This window comes from Haemaphysalis longicornis, unplaced genomic scaffold, assembly GCF_048455015.1.
Source record: "Haemaphysalis longicornis isolate Haplotype H1 unplaced genomic scaffold, Haemaphysalis longicornis Haplotype H1 scaffold_6, whole genome shotgun sequence".
Lineage (NCBI taxonomy): Eukaryota > Metazoa > Arthropoda > Arachnida > Ixodida > Ixodidae > Haemaphysalis > Haemaphysalis longicornis.
The window spans coordinates 97,614,581-97,635,893 of NW_027526407.1; the positions used below are offsets into that span (position 1 = coordinate 97,614,581).

A 21,313-nucleotide genomic window follows, 5' to 3' on the forward strand; every position below is an offset into this window, starting at 1 on the left:
CTCAGTTAAAAAAGGGTTGATTTGTACGCGGCTATGACGTAAATTTGTTCACAAGCAAGCCTTGTAGGGCCTTTCATTTGTGGTTATCTAATGATGAGCGCTGCGATCCAGGCAACTGTTGTTGGAATATAGCTCCCCTGAGTGCTAGGACTGTGGCTTCCTGTTTTGTACATATAGACTCTGTCAACCCGCCCCCCCTCAAAAAAAAGTTTAAATTTTCGGAGTTAATTGCTCCGGTATCGCGAACCTCTGTGTCGTCCCTTGGGGGAAGGAATGAGTTTAATTGGGAAAGGCTATATTTGCCAAACTACTGTATACTGTAAGGAAGTAAGGCTCTTGTATACATGCGGTTTTTGAGATTCGGGTGATTATTCACGTTAAGAAGAACTGAATCACAAACTAAAGTGAATACCATATCTAAGCTTTGTGATCACTTTGCGAAATGGCTTGTAAACTATTTACGAGCTATCAGACGGACTTCTCTAAGCGCGTCTCTTGTGCGAATACGTCATATACACGTGTTTGCACTTGCTTTTCCCTGAATCGAAATTGTTTTCTTGGCACATTCTGACAGCCCGGGAAAAATGTACAAAAATTAGATTTCTCGTATCGTACATTGTGCCCCCTGGAGGCCTGTCTCCCAGATTCCAAGGAAAATGTAGATCTTTCCTGCAGTGCACGGGTCGTAGGGGGGCTGAAACTGGCGTGCCGGACCATGTGATCTCATTTTATGGAAACAAAGCTCGTGGAACAACACGCACATGATATATAACGCTTTTGTTCAAACAATCTTGGCAGTGTAAGAACTGGACTCGTAAGTCTAACAATGAAACATTTTATTGTAGAAGTACATAAATTTCACCCGCCATTTTTCTTCACTCGTTAACATGCTTTCTAAATGATCTAGGGGGGTAAGTATGATGCAAGTGAGTAAATAAATTGCCAATTCAACAAATAAATTTTATCAGCTTTAGCACTCCTATACGGCTACTCTCTATTACTTGAGAGGAAAACACACCGCAGGATACTACCCACTGCTAATTCAGCTGAGTTTTATAAAATTATTGGAACATATTATATTAGTCCCCACTATAAAATCTGTAGTTATACCCTGCCTCAAATCAACACAAACGAAGAGATGATCCCTTCAGCTGGCGTGCTACCCACCGCAACGATCCATGAACATATGAAACGTGGCCTCCCTACTCCGGCCAATAAGCGTGATATTCACGTACTCACACACTAAGTAATTTCCCGTGGGGCTGTTTTGGCGAGCACCGGGCGCCGCCAGAGGGCGGCAGGCCTAACGAGCCGCATGCCTTAAAGGGGCCCTGAGGACAAAATGCAAGTTAATTTCATTTGGAAAGTGCCTCGTTCGAATAACACTAACATAACGCTTAACATATACTTCGCTCAAAACAGGTATATGACAAGGAAAACCGAGAAAATACATGGATTAACCTGCTACTTTTCCGTAGTGAACTTATGGCGTGTTTTGGGGTGCTTGTGGCAGCAAAATCTAGTCCAAATTAAAAAGGTAGACATTCCCTTTGTGTCCGTAATTATGCCGGATTAAACAATGAATGCTACGAACGAGCACGTAAACAGCAGCAGTTAATGCCACGCGGTACTTATTAAGGAGCCTACGCTGCATAAGGAGCCGTCTTGCGCTTTCGGTTATTATGACGTGATATTGGCCTTTTGGCATAAGCGACACTGCCGCCTAAGTCACCCTGTCTAAGTGCAGATCACTTTAGGGGCTCGCCTTGTCGTCGTGCTTTGCTCGCTGGACCCAAGTAGAGCCACACGCCGTTCCACCGTCGCGGCGTAACCCAGAGGCTTCAAAAGCCAAGCAATTTGTATAGTCATAAGCGTTTGAAACTGGTGAATCGCTGGCGCTTGTCATACATCTCCCCTTTGTTTAGCGCAAAAAATACTGTAGGTACGTCAGGGGCAAAGCATGCGTAATTAACCGGCACCACCCACGTTTGTTTAGTTGTGAACGCTCTTTTGGTGGGTTTTTACGATAGTAAGAGAAAAAAGTTACCGCGCAACGCCGGCATGCGCGGGAGGAAAAGCAAGCACAAAAAGAACAGAACTCCCACTGGCAAAGTTTCAGGCAGGGGGCGCACGCGGACTGCTAAGGCGGGAAATTTGTATTCCATTGAGTGACAGCAGTGAGCGGATAACGACGCTACAGCTCATTAAGGGGAATCACTGCTCTGCACTTCCGACAGCTTTCACACTTAGTGGAACAGCTTTAATTTTTTTAATTCATACCCAAGCTTTCAGGGAACGATTATTATCAACAGCAATAAGAGTGCAGCAGGAACCTGTCCGGTCAGAAGCAAACCGACTGCGAACATCGGTCATTCACCGGTGTCAAATGGACTTCTAGGCGGGCGGACGGTAATCAAGGTCCTCAAAGGCGCGTAAGGCAGATAGTGGCAGCCTCAGTCAACATACTAACTTTGGTTTTAGGTACTTGCCCACAATACGTCATTGCTGATGTTATAAATCATAATGAAGCGGGAGAATTGTAAGTTCGCCTGAATTTGTACAATTTATCAGTGAATAAAGCATCGTTTGCTTCCGGACAAGCGCTAAGGGTACCATAAAACAATTGTTTCAATAAAGCAAACTTATACTTTGTCCTCATAACCCCATTTACATGTCCCGCGGCGTATTAATTACAGAGGAAACGATAGCATTCGACGACTGCATTAGGCCTCATGCAGCTCACCCGAGCTCAGCGGCGAGTCCACCGTGACTGGTCAAAATGGCTATGCACATATTTTTGTAGCACGATGTGCGCCTTTTCTCCCGCAGGGGTGGGTTTAGATTCGACGACGCAAGGAAAGAAGGTCACTAATAGAAAAAGAGCAATTGTAAACACCCGCACCTTTGTCGAAAGCTCGGTTGCATGAAAACGTAATCACGCGTGTGCGCAACGCTGTTTGTGAAAACAAGAAATAGAAACGACGCATTTGTTTTAAACGGCCAGTGCAAACTTCAACTCTTCTCAGTGGGAGGAAAGAAGGGATGGCCTAGTAGAACAATAAAGCACGGGCCGTTCGTTCTGAGCGGAGGCCGGCCGCCTCAAGGTAGGGTAACTTCTGCAATGCTGAAAGATAGCACTGTCTCCAAAGTAATCATTCGCTTCTAATCGATGCGGCTTTACAGACGGGTACTGCATTGTCGTAATGTCACGCATTCCAGCAAGTTTAGCTTCTACACCAAAGAAGCAATTTAAAGTCGATACCTTATACGTTAGAGCGCGTGGAACAAGTTCCTAAGGAACTCGTTTAACCGTCGTCGTGCCATCATACGCACTGTAATACGTAACGTGCCATTGGGGAAGGAAACCTAAGGAAAGGCCCCTTTGACCACTGGTACATTTAGAGAATTCTGGAAAAAGTTACTTGCTTTTTCACGCTCTCAAAAGGCCACTGGCAACCGCATTCAAAATACGGCAACGAAGGCCGGTCTACCGGTGCTCTACGTCAATGCGTGGCCTATCGGACTGCCAATGGTCGGAGCAGACGAACGAATGAAGCAGACAGTAGTGGGACTACCGAGAGTGCAGGAGGTGAAACCTTGGGTGGGGCGAAGCATGCAATGTATAAGTTCATTCCAAGATTGTAAATCTCTCTCGCCAGACAACGCGCACTGACTGGACGCTGGAGAAGCGCGGTGGGCAGAGGAATCGTTTCCGTAGGTGGAGACGCCCTATCTTGCGTTGAACCGGTTTTAAGCAATTAAATTAGAGGAAAGCTGGCCGTAAATTGTCTTCGTGTCAAACGCTGAAGCATGCTAACAAATATGCTTCACAGGAGAAAACCTGGCGTTTGAAACCAGTTTTGAGACGGAATTTAACACATTTTTGTTTATAATTGCAATTAAATCTTGATTCTTCCTGCATTCCAATTTAGGTTTATAGGTGTTAGGTTATTTTGAACCGGTTTTATCTATTATACAGTTGTTTTTTGAGTGACGACATGAGACAACGATGACAGGAGATGCCGACATCCCGAGCCCCTAGGGTTCTTCGCCCCCAAAAGGGGGACTTCCGAAAATGGCGGCGTGGTACGCAATACTTAATGTCATGGCCTCTCGTAAGCTTTACTTTCCTCCGTGTAACAGACTGTCAGACTATCGAATTCGCCAGGATAGGTCAAGAAAGTAGCGGATTTTGTTCTGGGTACGTAACGCACTCGAAAATTCTGTTTTTTCACAGTTTTTGACGCCCCAGTAATAAACCACGCAGGGGAAGATTTCGCGCCACAGATTTTGGGGGGACAATGTTGACTCTAATCTTTCTGGACATCCCTGCACATGAAGGATTTCGCAACGCGCGGGAATGTTGCGACCTTTTTTTCTACACAGCAGTTGGCAAGAGCGAACAGCTAAATCTTACTTATACCGAAGTAACGACTGAGACCAGAGGAACTAATCAGGAGCAGAAAAATGTACAGGCTAGGGTTTCGTCTGAAATGGTAATATTGTACCGTGACGGTGCGCAAGTCGCCATTTGACAGAGCAGACTACTAAAGATCAATCACTAAGGCTGACTGAAAGTTTCATTAGTTGGAGAGGTTTTTGTGTTACAATTACAATCCTGCCAATTTTGACTGACACTTCGAACAACTAGCTTGCATAATTAGAAAACCGAATTAGTAGCGGTGACTCGCAAACAGATTTCTTCCGTGGCCACTGTGACGTGCCGTGGACTCACTTGTGCGATTGGCGTCCACGAGCAAAATCATCTGCAATAAAAACATCCGCAGTTGTACAAATGCGGAAGATTATTTTTCCATCCCTTTAATTCCACCGCATGGTTAAAAGGCTCCTTACTGCTCTATACTGTGCCCCTAGTGAGATCACTGTAAAAATGGGTTGCGAGAAATTGAAATACAGGCAGTCGGTTTCAAAGAAATAAATCTCCTCGGCTCGGGAACTGAAATGCAGCAAGTTATAAAAGGCTATGGATCCTTTCAATAAAATAATGGTAATGATACCTCAATTGTTCCTTTCAATTCCTTTCAACTGAAATCACGTGCCTAATATCACTATTACCCAAATGTGCTCTATTGGTCACAGCAAAATATCCTTTTTGTGCTTCTCGTAAAGTGGGGGACAGGAAGGAAAGGAAGTGCCGAATATACTTCGCAGTTTGCAACAGAAAAAAACAAAGGAGGTTTGGAATATAATGCGTGGTTTCCAACATGCAGCTGCCGTAACAGCGTCAAAAGTTTCATGCTGTAGAAGTAGTAAGTGGAGGCAGCAGTATAAGGCCTGGCTTGAGTGATAGGCACAGCTACGAATTCTACGAAGACCTAGTTTTGTTTTAATGAACCCCTAATGACACATGTTTACTGACAAGCGCTGTAAAGTCCTAATTTTTTAGTGTTGAATACCATTAACGATATAAGATTGCACAATAAAGGTGTGCTATCGTTGCGCGACTAAAGGCGCGTTAGGTTTACCGACTGCCTACCGTGAATTACATTCGACAACTCCGTACAGAATGCGCGCAACAGGCAAATACCGACAGTCGTGCATAATTTTTTAGTCCCGTTTCTGAGCAGAAGTTTGTACAGGTTGCGGAACTCGTGACAAGTAAAATTCTATAAGAAGTCATCCACTTCTCCGTGCCCTAGTTAGTGTTTCGGAGTGACGAAGACAGAGAGATGCTGCAAAGACTGATCCGTCTTTGTGTACGGCCTTCGCGCTGCATCATTTAAAAGGGACCATCTTTCGAGCCACGCGTAAGTACAAGTGCACACTTCTCTAGGCACGGAGTTATTAACGAAGTGGATGTTACCCAACTTCTCCAGGGACTGCTTACGCTGCCTGTCGCTTGCGAACTGCATGCATTGTCTTGAGCGAGTTAGGCTGGGTTCTGAAACATTAATTCGCACTCGCACGTGCCGAATATGTATACAGGGCCTGAAGCCCAGCGAAGATAAATGTTTGGAGGCATTGGGCTGGTGCATTATTGAACATTCTGTCACAAATGCGACTCAGATGCTGTAGAGTTAAACTTGCAGGCTTCTGTTTCGTCATCTCTTTGCCACAAATAATGCCGAGGAAAGTAGGTCTGCTGAAAGGAAGAGTACAAGAAGCGAGAACGTCTTTACTGCAGGTATGCCTGAGAATGTTGTTGCAGGCTGCCGAAAATAAGAGAAGAAATTTCCCAAAAAGGTGGCTAAGAACGAAATGTGCCCCATTTGTTGCAGGTCACATTGGTATTGCTGCGTGCCAATATTAGGCACAATGTCTCTGTTTGAAAATTCCGGTACGCGGTCTGTTTTTTGGCCGACGTGAGAAACAAGACGCGCCCTCTTTAATTTACGTTTGCATGGTGAAACTTCAATCTGATAACAAACATTCAGAAACCCGTTTACTCAAGATATTTCAGAAAATACTGTTGCGTCATTCACCAAAATATAGCCAAAAAGACCGCATGCTTGCTGTTATAAGTTCAAACGTATTTTCAGGCTCTTCGAGACATTTGCTGTGAACTCAAACTCCCCATGCACGAGGTTTATTGGGCGCTGATTATCTGTTTGTTGCTGAAAAAGTGTTTTCCTGTTCGGGGTTTTCAGGATAAATGCTTTTTAATTTCTTACGTCAACTTTAAAACATACGTAAACCGGAGTATACTATTATGAGCAACATGACACGGAACACAGGAACACGTGGAAAACAGCCTCGAAACAGACTCGGAGCGATACGCGGATGGCGCTGTGAAAACCAAAGGGGGAAAGGAGGGCGCTCTTCCACTTCCTGTTGGCACCCCCACCGCGCTGGCATTTCTACTAAGCAGCAGCCTACGTCATTTCGTCGATAATGTAGCATCGTCGGACAGCCGATAAGACGCACGGCGAGAATGGGGACGATTGTTGGAACAGCGTCTCCCTTTCCAGTTTGTTTCCGACGGCGGCCGCTGCGTATCACTTAGAGCTGGGTCTGAGGGTATGTTCTACGCGTTCCTGTGTTTCCTTTCATATTGCTCATAATAGTACAAAAATATTCATACGTATGTATACAAATAAGGGTTGCTAAAGGAGGCATTCTTTATTAGAAAGCTACTCACACAGGGCCGAGCATGGTCAGCGACATCTTGTTCAGGCTGTAAATGAATTAGGTATAAGAGCTCAACATATAGCACATTGCAGACGCTGTTATTCGTCATTTGTGCTCCCGTTAATTTCGGGGCTAGCCATAACCTTGAATCAAATTTGCTGTTCCTACGGATCACGACCGTAGATGAGTTCGCGCATGTGCCGTCGTTTCTTGCTGTAGAGACCTCACGAACCTTTTCGCGTGTGGTATGGCTGTTCTTTTTACACAATAACATGAAGGTATGAAGGTTTTCGCCTTGTATTCCTCTCAAAGATGGCATTTTGATGAATTAGTGGGGAAGTTCGTGCGCGGGGAAAAAATTGCAGTGATTTCTATGTTTAAGACTGCAATGTGAGTTGATATTTCCCGTAATCACCATCAAATGGGCTTCGAAATGGTGTGCACAATACACACGTAAGCGCCAAGGTATCATTTTGGTAGTTTTTGCAGGAAGCCAAGCCCAGATATACCTATACATGTCGTATATATAATCTGAAAGCAAAGAAAACTTAAAAAACACGTAGAAGTAACAGGAGTGAAATGATCGACACACGAGAGAAACAATAACAACCAATGTTACTGTTTACGTTTCAGCAAGAGGACTTGCTTTTATCAGAGCAGTATACAGACTGATTTCACCGTGTTATATCAGTGTAAGCAAAGAGCATAGCAAGGATTGTTTGTGGTAGATTGACAGACAAGCACCACACCCAATCGCAAAACATAGTTTCCGTAGAACACTTTCAAGACTTCGTGTGCGTTTCGCAAATATTCAAGGTTTTTACTTTGAGCTTTCGACCGATTCTGCACTTCGTGTCTTTTCTTTCAGTGTACCCGTATCTGTTGGGAACTTCTAGGGGTTGTATGTTCCATATGCTCTATCACATCAGCAAAGCTTAGTGTCGTGCTAGTTGGTGGAACGTCGTATTTAGGGATTTGAAAGCGCTATCAAATACAAATTTGAAGCCTCTCTACCAAAAGATTCGTTTGAGGTAAAAAATGTACATTTTCAGGGACGCATATAAAGCTTTTGCAAGGGCTTGTAAGCATGAGGAGAAGTTTATAAGCTTTCTATCAGACGCTGCCACAATGGTTGAGCTTTAGGTTTATGTCTGTCACTGTAAGCGAAGCCGGTGCCCCCAGCATGCGTCTGAACAGCTTCCATTGCTTCAATTGAACATGTTGTGGGGCGAGTTTGTTCATCCTGAGTGGAAGGGTTTGCGCCTGTCGCATCTCGTCACTGTCCTCACCGTCTCTGCGTTTAGTCTCTAATTCACTTGCTCGTACGCACACAACCGTTCCCTTTACCGTCTGTGAACGTGTTGTGCCAGTGTTGCTTGTAGTACATAAGTTGGCGTCTCGTTTAGCATGAAACACGTTATCTGTCTGACTGCATTTACGTCAGTGTGTACGTCTCTTTTTGACATGTTTCTTCAAAGTATCTAAGCGGAATCACATCATTTAAAATATTGTTATGTTACTTACACAAAACGCTTCGATGTTTGTACGGGAACATGATTACTGATACGGCTTTTCCAAAGAGTGAATTTTATTTCATCTACCTGTGTTCATTCTTCTTGGCCAATGTCCTCAAAATACGCAAATTACTGAGTACAGAAAATGCAACGACCAAAAAATCTTGGTTGTGTGCATCCACTGTCAACTACTACTATGGTGGGAGCTCGCTGTGTTGCCCAGTGTCGTGTTGGCACAATCTGAATCCTCGATACAGCACACTGCGCAAATGTATGGCCACGTTTCCTCACACTGTGACCACCACTCCTGAAAAAACGACGGAACGAAAAAAGAACTTTCAGCGGTGCGTGGGGTTGTTCAAGGCAGACGTATTTCAAGCTAAAACAAACCGTCGCACCAATTACTTACCAAGCGAAGCACTTTGGCAGAGAAGATATCACCCTTCTTAGTGCTTTAGAAATTCTATAAACCTTTTTTTACGCTGAAAAGGGTAACTTTCGAAGGGCAATGCCGAATAGGAGGAACCAAGGCACAAACAAGATCTCACCGCTCGCTCAGAATGCTTCAGATATACTCCGCGTTTCACCACTGCATTGTGCATGATCTCAACGCTTTTGTATCCCAGCCTTTGCATGATGGCATGCTCCAAGCCATTTTATTTCGGGTCACAGTCGGAGTTCCCTGGAGCACCCTGCCGGCTTAGGAACGATTCCGTGACAAAAACAAAAGCCGGTGACCACCGCATCGCTCCAGTCACTCTATAGAGCTTCCTCGATGTCTGTCTGTATGGTGTCGTCTTGTGACGTAGTTGATGTTCAGCCACTTTCCCCTACCAAACCTCTGCTCTCATACAAAGTGTGCGTTGTGAATGGTGATGTTCAGCCACTTTCCCCTACCTGAACTCTGCTGTTATTCAAAGTGTACTTTGTGAATGGTGTTGGTATTTTGTGTCAATTTCTTCATGTGCTAATGTGTATTTGCAACAGTTGTAATGTTCAGCAGCCAGATCGCAGGATATTATGGCATGCGGTTGGTTGCATGATCGTGATGCTCAAGTAAAATACGATTGTCGGAGGGGGCTTGAGTCGAAACGTTTGTTTTTCGCCTCCATTTCGTTTTTTTCTTACCGAATGAAAAAAACTTTATTGATATTTGTTTTCTTTTACTCACTAATTATAGGACCTACATATAACGATCGAACTGATGCCTTAAAAATGCAGAGCGCTCCTATCATAGCACGTTGCTGACGCGTTTGACTACAAATATACCTTGACTGTGTAGATATGGTAATAGTGCCAACGCTCTAAAATTAAGTGTGTGTGTGCAGCTCTGCCCTTAATTTATCAATTTCGTAACGAAAGCAAAATAAACATCACAAAATCAAATACTCTACTGATTAAAACACAATTGCTCCCTGCACTTCTCCAACGTTACAACCTTGCCACAACACAGTCATGCTGCGCTTTGAAAAAAAAAAAACATAGGGCTACCGCTTCGATGTTCTAGCCTCGTTGAAAAGGTACCTTTTGCGGAATGGCTAAGGAGCGGCCAACCACCCATGTGTGGTAGTGCTCACACAGTCTATTAAGATCTGTCTTACTGTGCCCGTGCCTTTAAACAGTGTTCACAGCATTCCAACAGTAAAAGCGACGGCTCCCCTGTGCAAAGTACGAACAGGAGATCCAGTGCCGACGTTCCTTTAGGCAATAATTTTTTTATAAAACTGGCAATCAACAATGATGGTTATGCAGTCTTCTATGTCTTTTATGTACGTTCGGTGTTTAATAATGTGTGATGTCACTTGTGGCCTGTCAAAATTGGTGTGACTAAAACTAAAGAATCTTCCATATTTATTTTAAATTAAAAACATTGACTCCAATTCATTGCGAGTCTATTTTTAATACTTATATAGCGATAATTAGTGCGCGAGTAGTTTTGTTATAGCTGTAATTTGAACGGAAAAAAATTATCAAGTAAACGTACTGGTTTTTTTAGTTTCCTAACCGAAAATATTTTGTTTCACGCAGCTTAGTTTCCCGCGGGTAGATTCACTTCCCTGCTTATAACCGCGAATTATAACAACAACTCTTTGCATCCAGATTAAATCCTATTGCTGTTTAACTGGATACTTCTACGTGGCAACGTTATTTCTATGTATGCATAACTTTTGCCACCGAGCGGCCGACATATAACGGAAATATTTGGGGCGGAGAATTTTTTTCGCAATAGGAAAAACTCTAAAAGTGCTTTTTTTTCTTAAGTCTTTTCGTCGTACAGCCAGTGTTCTTCTTGGGATTCTCAAGGAAAAGATGCACTTGAATTTATTTCTTATTTGATGTTTTAAGAAATGCTTCTCTCGGTTATATCAGCCATTTATGTTGGAAGCAGTTTAAATGAATGAATGCTATCAAACCTTCAAGCTACAGTGCATATTTTAATTTAGTTAAGAAACGTGAAACATGCCTTCTTTGCAAAAAACACTAAAAGTATATTCGAAAAAACAACCAAGGCAGATGAGAATAAGCTAAGAAAATGTCGCACAATGGCCTCGAAATATGGTCCTATCAAAGAACGCAAGGTTCGTTCAACGTTCACCTTCTGTATGTGTCACGAAACCAATTCTCAACCTAACGTCCACCCCCCAGTGCATGGAGCTCCTGGAGAAACCAGTGAAATGTGCCTCGCAGAGATAAGAGCCGTGTGCAAACAGAGTCAATGTTCTTAAACCAACAAAAGGCCATGTTTTTTGTGTCGCTATGAAGCTTTCGCTGCACATTCGCGAACGCGCTGTAATCTGCTTTCTGGTGTGCCTGGCCCTGCAATCTTATTCGTGTTTACAGAGGTTTCCGAGGTGGCTTCAGCTCTGCCACATTGTTTTTTAGAAAGATAAATGGCACAGCTCTTCACTTTTTGTGCTGTTTTCTCTGCGCTAATCGTGTTGTCCCGCATTTTTCTGTCTTTTTCTTCCGTGCCCACGTGATGGATCCCGCCACAAAATAGGAAAACAAGCTGGGTGACATCTGCTTCTCACTTCGCTACGTTCCCACGGCCGGCAAGCTGACTGTAGTTATCCTGGAAGCCAAGAACCTTAAGAAGATGGATGTTGGAGGACTCTCCGGTACGTAAGATTATCCCCTAACGATTTTTTTTCTTATATATGATGCCCATAAATCCGGGATTTCCGAGGAACGTCCTGCTACTCGCCTTCGAAGGTACACGGAGGGGAATCTTTCAATGTATTATTTCTGGCTGTGTGTTGTGGTTCCACCCACGGGACTTTTTATTTCGCTGTTTTGCGAAAAGGGCTAGTTTATTTGTTAAGTGAAAAAGAAGAGAACACTAGGTAGTCACGTCTACTATCGCATAAATTTTCCAAACGATGTCATACTGATTTATAATTGCAACAGCCTTTCACGTTACTCTGATACTAAGCATTTCGATTCTTACTACTAAACGTAGTACTTGTGGTTGCTGACTAGATGCCTCAACGAAGCGCGAAACTTTTTAGTTCTAGCTTTAAAAGGTGTTGTTTTGAAAATGACGCAAATTAAGCCCCACTACCCCAGCTCGCAGCGGGCTAGTGGTTGTCATGGTTCAAAAGCTTAATAACTATTCCGCTTAATCGAGTATTCCGCAAGCACATTTAAAAAGTTTGTTTATTATTACTGGGGTAAATTAGTGTCCGTAACAAACTTTCTCCTAATAAGAAATACCTCGCAAAAATTGTAACACAGAAAGTGCGCTACGAGACAACCTCTATAAACCCATCTTTTGAGTTCTGTTTCTGTATAAGTGCAAGTAATTCCGGGAAGAGAGAAAAACATTACCACTGGTTGCCAGTTGAAGCTGCAGTACACTCCAGCCCCTCATAATGAACACATCAGCAAAGCAAAATCACTTCGTCATATGCACCTTTCGCTTTATCTGAACATAAATATCTTAGTACAAATGGCACAGGGAAATGAATATTTGTTCTTCATAGCGGGTATTTCGTTAAAACCGCGTTGACTGTAAGTGGGAAATACTCTATACGAATATCGTAAGACTTTTCTTGAAGTGTAGAGCTGCTAGAATGAGGTTTCTTTTATAAATAAGGATTTCATTTAAACGGCGAATAAGCGTGACGGCGGTAAACGATTCACAAATTGATTATATTAAGATCTTCGGTGAATTCAGTGTTCTGTTTCTTTAGAGTACAGAATATTTTGTTAACGTATATAGAAGTGTTTATGTAGACAGGGAGAGAGGGAAAGAGAGGGGGTAGGGAGATGGAGAGAGAAAGGAATATTTTTATTTTTGCGGCAGGGTAAATTGTAAACTGCTTCCCTACTCTGTTCTCAGATCCGTACGTGAAGATTGCACTGATGATGAACGGCAAAAGGCTGAAGAAGAAGAAGACCAGCATCAAGAAGTGCACCCTGAACCCTTACTACAACGAGTCCTTCACTTTCGAAGTCCCGTTCGAACAAATACAGGTGAGTGTTACCTTTCTTCCTCAGTCTTCGGGAATGTATTGGGCTCCGACTCACATCCTTGTACCCCTCTGAACCTCGCAGAAGGTGCAGTTGGTCGTCACGGTGGTCGACTACGACCGCATCGGGACGTCGGAACCCATCGGGAAGGTTGTGCTGGGCTGCAACGCGACGGGCACCGAGCTCCGCCACTGGATGGACATGCTGGCCTCACCGCGCCGACCCATCGCCCAGTGGCACTCGCTCAAGGAGCCCACCGACGGACAGGACAACTGAGCCACCGCAGGTAGGGACATACCTGGCTGCTGGCTCTGCCTTATCCGCAGGGCAGCACAGCGGGCTTTGCTTGGCAAAAGACTTTGCGAAGGAAAATATACCTACTGACAAGTGCCAGCAGAGAGATCAAGTGCCGTTTGCTGGTACGGTTGGTCATGGTTTAAAATAGGGTTTAAAATGGTCCCGGTGCAACTGAAGTTGGCACGATACTAGCAACCCTTGGTTCGTAGAAAGTTTGCGTTAGCGTCAAGGTGGCACCGTGCTTTTGGGTATATGAACCACCGCTCGTCGGCGATGGTCGGAGTGGTACCCTCCTCGTTCACACATGCAAATAAGGTGAATGGTATGCTTTAACTTGCACTGGAGATTGTAATGAGTGAAACTATTTGAAGAGCTCACAATATGGGCCCTGAGTTGCTGGGTCTAAAATTTCGAGCCGAGCTTTCAATCGTTGAAAGCAGCCGGCAAAGGCGCAATACAGTTAAAACCCGACCTAACGAAGTCACCGGGAACAGAGAATAATCTCGTTAAATAGATAATTTCTTAAAATCGGGAATGTAATTGCACAAGCAGTTGATTCCATGAATTCGATGTCCAATGGGAGGCGACCTCCAGTAGCTACCATGACCTCATTGCTGCGGCGGCCGCGGCGCTCGCCTGCTGATAATTTAGCACTGCGTAAAAGTCCGAGGGGAAAATAATACCAATAAAACGCCAAAAGTAGGGAGGGGGGTGTTATTTCCTGGCAAAAAAGCCCTGTTATTTTTGCCTGCGTTCGCTTCGTGAAAAGTGGGCGGACAGATATTTCGTATCGAAGTGCGTTTAACGTTTGTTTGGTTCCCTTATGAGCCCCAGCAAAGTGACTAAGCAAGTCAGAAGCGCCCATCAGTTGGCCTGGAGCGGCACAGGAGGTTCAGCAGTTCCTGGGTGGTCAGCATACTCTGACACCTCTTGTGTGCCGTTAACTAAGTGTACGGTTTCTTCATGGTTCAAAACATCCGCCGTGTCGGCGTCTGCGTCAGCGCTCAGATAGTAGTGGAAGCTCAGATATGCTACCACCTCGTTAAGCCAACGAAGCTGTTCTTCTGAATTGAGCGGGCTTTTTAATCATACTGAGCGTTTGGAAAACCAGATTCGACTCTCGAGGTTAAATATTTGTGCAATACCGGTGTTTATCGCAAGTTTTTCTTTGAGCATGAGGGCATGAGTGTCGTAAGTATGGAGGTTTAGTGGGAGTGAATGCGCACGATGTGGCACTTAGGACCACAGAAAAAGGGAGGATAGGAGCACAAGAAATACTGCAACCGGCTCCGTGGTAATTTTACGTCACGCGGTTGAAATTTTCCACCCTCGGCAAAGTGAAAACAAGATACATTAATGAAAATGAACTACATGTGTGAATAAGCCAATCACAGAAAAAACAATTATGTCGAGCCACTTATCTTTTTAAACGCACGACAGCGCCACCCCCTTACCATTTCAAGCAGACAAGAGCTTTATTTCCATAGAAACAAAGATAACTGATGTTTAATTTTTTTAACAACACCAACACTCACCTTACCTCTTGGCGTGCCCATGTTTACAAAGTTCCAGCAGTAGATTTTCGAGGTCTTTGGAACTATTTTCCTATTTAACCCACACAGTTCGTTCTCTTTTCTTTCCATTTCAGGCCTCGAAGGTGCAAAGGCAAAATATCCAAGGCCACCCCTCTCCCAGCACTTTTGGAGCGGCTCTCCGCGATGTCACCGTGGGGCGCGAAGAGTCGTCTTCCGTTTCCGGCACAGTTGTTACTTGGTTGGCCCTACATCGTGCCATTGTTCAAGAAGTATACCTTCGTCGTCTTCGTTCAGTATGTGCTTGTCCAAGAAAGACGTTAAACGTGTATATAAGATTTTATTGGTTGTACGCGATGTACCACCGCATTTGTCTTTTTTTTTGTTTTGCTACCACTACTTCTCCATTTCACGTAATCAAAATGGCCGTCTTTGCCGAATTATTCACAAAAGGCAATCTGTCTGTTTTTAAAGTTTGTTGCGTTTTGTGAAATGAACCTTTGTTTATTCGGCCTTCAAGCTGCATTCGTGTTAGTCGATGAAAGAAAACGGCGGGAAGGTGCATTTAAGATAGCCAATCCGATTTCGTATTTTTGACGTACGCCTTTAGCCCGCAGCAGCAGAATGTTTCTCAAAATGAATTGCAACAACATTTTTTTGATGATCTGATTTCGCTCGCTCGTCTGAAAGAAAAGCAGATAACTCGGGCACGAACTTTGACACATAGGTGATGTTCTGTTTATTTCTTATTGATTCGGCGCTCTTCGGGGATTTGGTAACTTTTGTGCAAGCAACTGTAACAATAATATAAATCATTTTCACCGTTCATGCAAAAACCTCTTGAAGTTTCTCGATATTTGTACCTTCAGATCCGCGAAACGTTCTCAAGGTATTTTCTCGAGATTTCTGTGTGTATTCGGGGGACGCTAGGTATGGACAAAGTGATATGTGTGCAAACAACGCTGTAACAGCAAGTGCACTAATAATGACGTTTGTGTTGTATTTATTCCGTTTTGTATATCTGCAACTAAACTTCTCGCCTTAATGATGCATGTGACGCGCTAGTATAAGTGATACCATTTTTGTTTTTTTAAACATACTTCCAGAGGTGTTATAATTAATTCATTGTCATCATTTTTCCTTTAAAATCATTTCAGCACAACTCACTCTCACTTTTAAACTATACTGTAAATTTTTGTTATGAGTTTTGTCCGTCTTGGCGGGCATTTGAATTCATGTCCGGTTTCGTGAAGCGGTATGGGGTCTTAAACGCTTCGGTGTTTGCGACAGGTCATTAGGAACGCAAACAAAGATCCTTTTGGAAGAGTGCGCTGAATGTAGCCAGCCTGCTTGGAAATCTCGTTTCCCGCCATTTGTTTTTTAATCTGGTATTTTCCCTACCTGCTTCCTTTTCTAGCATGAAAAGAGATCAGATTTTATGGTGTGGAACATGCACATTATCCCGAGCATGGTATGTGGTGCTTTAGGATAATTCTACCTAAGTAACGACTAATTTCCGCTTGCCGGCAGTGCAGTCGTCATTGCGCCTGGCTGCTTGTATCACTAGGGCACAGGAGGCTTGCGGAAACATGTTAGCTTATAGTCTTGCACAACACCGAAATGCTTACGTTCGCCCGGTCTTTGCCGAGAAAATTTCATTTCTGTAGCAACTAACTAGATTGTTTTATAAGGAAGAGCAAGCTTGATAAAAGTGCAAGCTATTGCGATTTTTTCCTATTGAATGCACGCGCCGTATAAGCTACACCCGATTGCTTTGAGATCTCTTGAATTGCGCGCTTAAAACCTAATGCTTTACGTTTTCGTAGTTGCACTTTTTTGCTGCGCTGTCTCTTCTACTACAGAGTTGAAACATGCTGAACTAGGCTGTAGCCCTATGTCGAATTTTGTATACCGAAATCGAGGCCGCGCGTTATACTTACGGTAGAAGGTCTCGTAGGTAGAATAAAACGCGCTTCTTGAAGAAAAGAGTGTATTGTAGATTTCATGGTGTGGTGTGTCTTGTGCGATAGCGTATCCGATAATTGCAATATTTTATTTTTGAGATGCTTTGAGATTTTGTAGAAACACGACGAGCTGCTAGTTCTTTGCTTGTGAGGCGTTACTTCGTGGAGAAGTAAGAACCGTGAATGATTCTTCCAAGCGTGCCATGTGTCGAACTAGACGACTCCGCAACGTAGAGCTGCAGGAGCTCGGCTAGTTTTCCAGGCGCTCTTTATTTTTTCTCGCCTAAAGTCAATACTTTGATGTAGCTACAAAGTAGTGGCTCACCCTATCCAAGGCAGTGTCTTATTCTTACACCGCGTTGATCTTGAGTTTGTATTTTTATTTGGTGTCGCACGGCAAGCACCGACTGAAGCTTGGGTAAGTTTGTCGCTTCCTTAGTACGTTGTGTGAAATTCGACTGTACCGAGGCCTAGATGACGTAACACCGTAGCGACAAGTGGAAAAAGACAGTGGCTGGTATTTTAAACACAAAGCGCTGACTCCCACACGTGTTGTCTCCTATTCTGTTTGCTGAACATGACCCTTAGTAATGTTCCCCACGTGTTGTTTTGTTTGTGTTTTTAAACCCTAATTCTGTGAATGCAGCTTCAGTATTTCTTCTGAGGCCATTAAAATACTGTGTGTGAGGTATATAAATTGACATACATGTTTGTGGCTAACTACATTAGAATGAATGAGCTTTGCAGACGCAGTCACCAACCACTAGGTCGCATAGAGATTAGTTACTCAATTCTGACAATAATTACTATGTTCTCCAAATATCATACATTTTTGCGTGAAATCTCGAGCTTGTTCAGTTTTTTGTTCATACATAGAATATCGGGAACCTCAGCAGCACCTTCAGCTGCCAGGTTTTTGTGGCAGAATGTGGGGGTGTTGGTTTCTCTGTTTATTTTTTGCGGTTCCAGAATGTAATGGTTTATTTCTTCCGCACATTCATATTCTCCAGATTACTATCAGACATTCTTTCTTCCCTCCTATTGGCCGTCAGATATATCAGGACCTTTAAGTTATCTATAATACAGTTCTGTCAGGACAAAAGTATTTGCACGCAAAACTTACGTCGCGGCAAAAATGTCTTTTCCTGCACTTCGTGTAATCTCAGTGAGACCAGTGTTCTTCAAAAGGCGTGCCTCTTTGTTGCGTGTGGGGGGAACAAAATATGTGGATGATACCAGCATCTGACATTTACGTCGATGTTTGTTGGTGCCCGAGGAAAGCTGAAGGAAAGCCGACATTTGTCAGTTATCTGCGTTTTTACGCTCGTGTGCGACAAGTCGGCTGCACTTTCTCGGCATGTTTGCGGCCGCTGTTGTGCAGCTCGTGTCGCTGCCGCACGCTTCCATACTAACGACAACCGAACATTCCAGCTTCATACTGATCTCACGTAGCCGGAACCGCATCATAGCGCTTGAACCACAGGCAAAAATGTTTTAGCTGTGCTGTCTTCTTTTTGTAAAAAAACATGGCTGCCACATACGTGGAAAGGATTAAAAAGAATTTCCCCTTCTAATGTTTCATCACACGGATGTTGTGATGAGATAATTCCTCGACTAGAAAAAAAAGCATTCGGTTTATGATCATTCTTCTCTAATAAAAAAACACGCAGCAGTAGTGAAACTCTTTGACACCTGCGGAACTTCATCTGAGCCTCAATGTACTTAGCATGCCTGCTGAGCCTTACTGAACTGACGTTAACGACATAACCATCAATTCATACATACAAATCATACACCTTGCGCTCAGATGATATTACTGCTAAAATATTACTATATTTGTGTGTCCTATCAGAATATTTTATTTTATGGAAAACTACGTAATTAGTGTTCATTCACTTGCAATGGCTGCCTGCAGCCACCGTTGTTTTGGAACTCCGCACGTTTAGTTGTAAGTCTTTCCCCGACATGCATTGACAACCAGCTTTTGCGCACATAAAAACGGAGCAACATTTTGTTTTCAACCCACGACACGTTGACTGCTGGTCTACATGCCCTTCTAACTTTTTATGTGGTATCTGGACAGCCAGCTTTCAGCATTTCTGCCTGAGGATTCTTTCTTGTGGCTTCTGGACAGCTGTAGAATCCTAGCGTTCTAGTGCGTTGCCTGTTAAACCTGTCATATCACTTCGCCTAACACATTATAAGAATGTTGATATGTCTGTTGCTGTACACGTTAAATGAATTGTTGCCCTCTTCGGCGGCTTTGTGGCACACGACTTCTGAGCGCGTGTGCTTGCGCCGCTTGCTTGTTCGTCTATATCAGTGTGGCCGACGCTAACTGGGCTGAGCTAATTGTCGTTCACCGTAAAGTCGGAACTTTAAGCCCGCAATTATTTGATTACTTCTTTTAGAGCAAGGTATTCATGAGCACCAAGCATGCGATTTTCAGCACACGAATATGCAACGACTGGATGTTTTTGAGCTGCAGTAGCATATCTGGGTTGTGAGTGGTATTTAACAGTTCACAAATGGAATCCTGACGTGCTTTCATTTGGTTTGTGACCTTAATGCCTGTTCATTTCCACAAGTAGCGGGCTTTCTGAACAGAAGCCATTGTTGACTTATTTTAAAAACAGTACAGTTAAGGTCCAGCATGGCACCGGCGACAATGAGTTCTGTAAGCCACGAAAAAGTAATTCAATATTCTTACTTGAACATTTTTTTGTGTGCGTAACCTTCTGGGTAATAATCTTCGTACAACTGAAAAATGCAACGGCGATGTAAATTAGGCTTTTGTCACCGTACAGATATACGCCGTCATTGCCGAGAATACTGACAGTCTGCGCGACATTGTGAAGTTGCGCTCAGTTGGAACTGTGTGTAAAATATAACGGCTTTAGTCAAATCAATTCAGCTCATTTATATGTGGCAAAGGAAGCAGAGGGCCAGAAATTCTCAGACATTTATATATTTAAAGGGAAAGCGCGTGCTAAGCTGTGATTAGCCACACAGAAAATTTTCTTGTAACCAGTGCACTTAAAGTCTTGCCGATGTAGACATAGAACGCTGGCGTCATCAACTATTGCTGAATCCGCCGCCTCTACAAATAATAGAGTTTTCATAGTTGCCGCCTAAGTGGCTCGCAGAAAAGGTTTTATGCTGTAACACAGAGCTATTTTCCGGATGCAACGTGTTTGTTTTTCAAAATTTTTGGTCGCTTCTCTGACGGGCCATATTTCTACACATTTGTTACATACGGAAAAAAGGCGGGTAGTGTGGCCGCCAATTCTCGTGGTAGGCTTAAACTCCACCTAAATAATAGCTGTTCTTTTAAAAGGTCTTTTTGTAAGTTTCAACTAAGCGTATCCATCTCTCTTTTGACGTCAACGAAGTCAGTCACTCCAAAGCCACAAACTAAGAGTCCTTTCCTCGGTTATTGGCCATCTTTTTGGTTTTACGAATAGGCGGATCGGAATCATTTTTAGCTTTAGGGTTGTTCTTTTAAAGCAACAGACAAGAGAGCGTGCCCAGTAAAATGAACTTCCTGTTCCCTTTTGTATCGTGATGTGATCAGAAAAATACAGATGATGCCACTGTTCACAGTTATTCGATACTTGAGTTTGTGGGCCGCCACTGTAGTGCTTCTGGGATTCGAGTTTCCAGTTGTTCTAGTCGTATGCGAGCACTTTCCGGGTGTATATCTTGTATTATAGTGTAATGACACTGTATCGTGCAAAGCGGCTTCTTATTGCCCGCAGAATACTTACATCCTCTCCGCAATCCCGAATGAATCGTCGGACAAGAGAGTACCTTCGTGTGTATTACTGTATACTTAATTATATAGGGTGGTGTAAAGTTATGTACATAATTGCATCTCTGGTATCATAGTGTCTGCAATGAAACCGGCTGATCTTTGGTGAATGTTGACAACGTTTACTTTTTGTTTCAGCTTGTGGTCAATAAATTTACTCAAAGATGAACCTTCCTGGCTTTCGAATCTCTTTCCTTGCATGTTGGTTACCATCGCAATCACAAAGATGTTTAAATAAAACGTTACGGGGGGGGGGGGTTATTTGCCATCACTTTCGATGTTTATTGCCCATTAGCAAATTGGTGCCAGGTGGACATGTGTGGTGTGCTGATGCAAATCAAAAATTACTTTATACTGGTACTCGTAAGCGCGTAAAGATGATCTGAATAGAGTGGGGCTGTTTGCCAAAAAATCGCTGTAGAGGCCATGGGGAAATACTCTAAAAGAGCCAGCACAGTTCGTGTAATTAAAACACAAGAGTGTCCTACACACGGACAAAATGTATACTTAAACATGGGTGTGAATCAAATTCAGATTCTCATTGTCGAAGAAGCTAAGTTTCCCATGATTTAAAGGGGGACAGCAACGAAATGATACTCCTAACCGTTCTTAAATAAACTGTACGTTCAGATT

At 43.4% G+C, this 21,313-nt stretch overlaps 1 protein-coding gene across 4 annotated transcripts in view; it reads left to right on the forward strand.

The window, feature by feature from the left end:
- The window catches only part of Syt1 (Synaptotagmin 1), a 206,589-nt gene extending 185,740 nt beyond the window's left edge, over positions 1-20,849 (forward strand). For 3 of the 4 annotated variants that reach the window (XM_077672583.1, XM_077672587.1, XM_077672586.1), the window contains 4 exons: positions 11,605-11,722; positions 12,946-13,079; positions 13,161-13,362; positions 15,022-20,849. In XM_077672583.1, the coding sequence (XP_077528709.1) occupies positions 11,605-11,722; positions 12,946-13,079; positions 13,161-13,352 (444 nt within the window). In that variant the 3' untranslated portion in view covers positions 13,353-13,362; positions 15,022-20,849. The remainder of the gene's footprint in view (positions 1-11,604; positions 11,723-12,945; positions 13,080-13,160; positions 13,363-15,021) is intronic. The other variant, XM_077672584.1, reaches the window with a different exon arrangement.
- Positions 20,850-21,313: the final 464 nt, after the last annotated feature.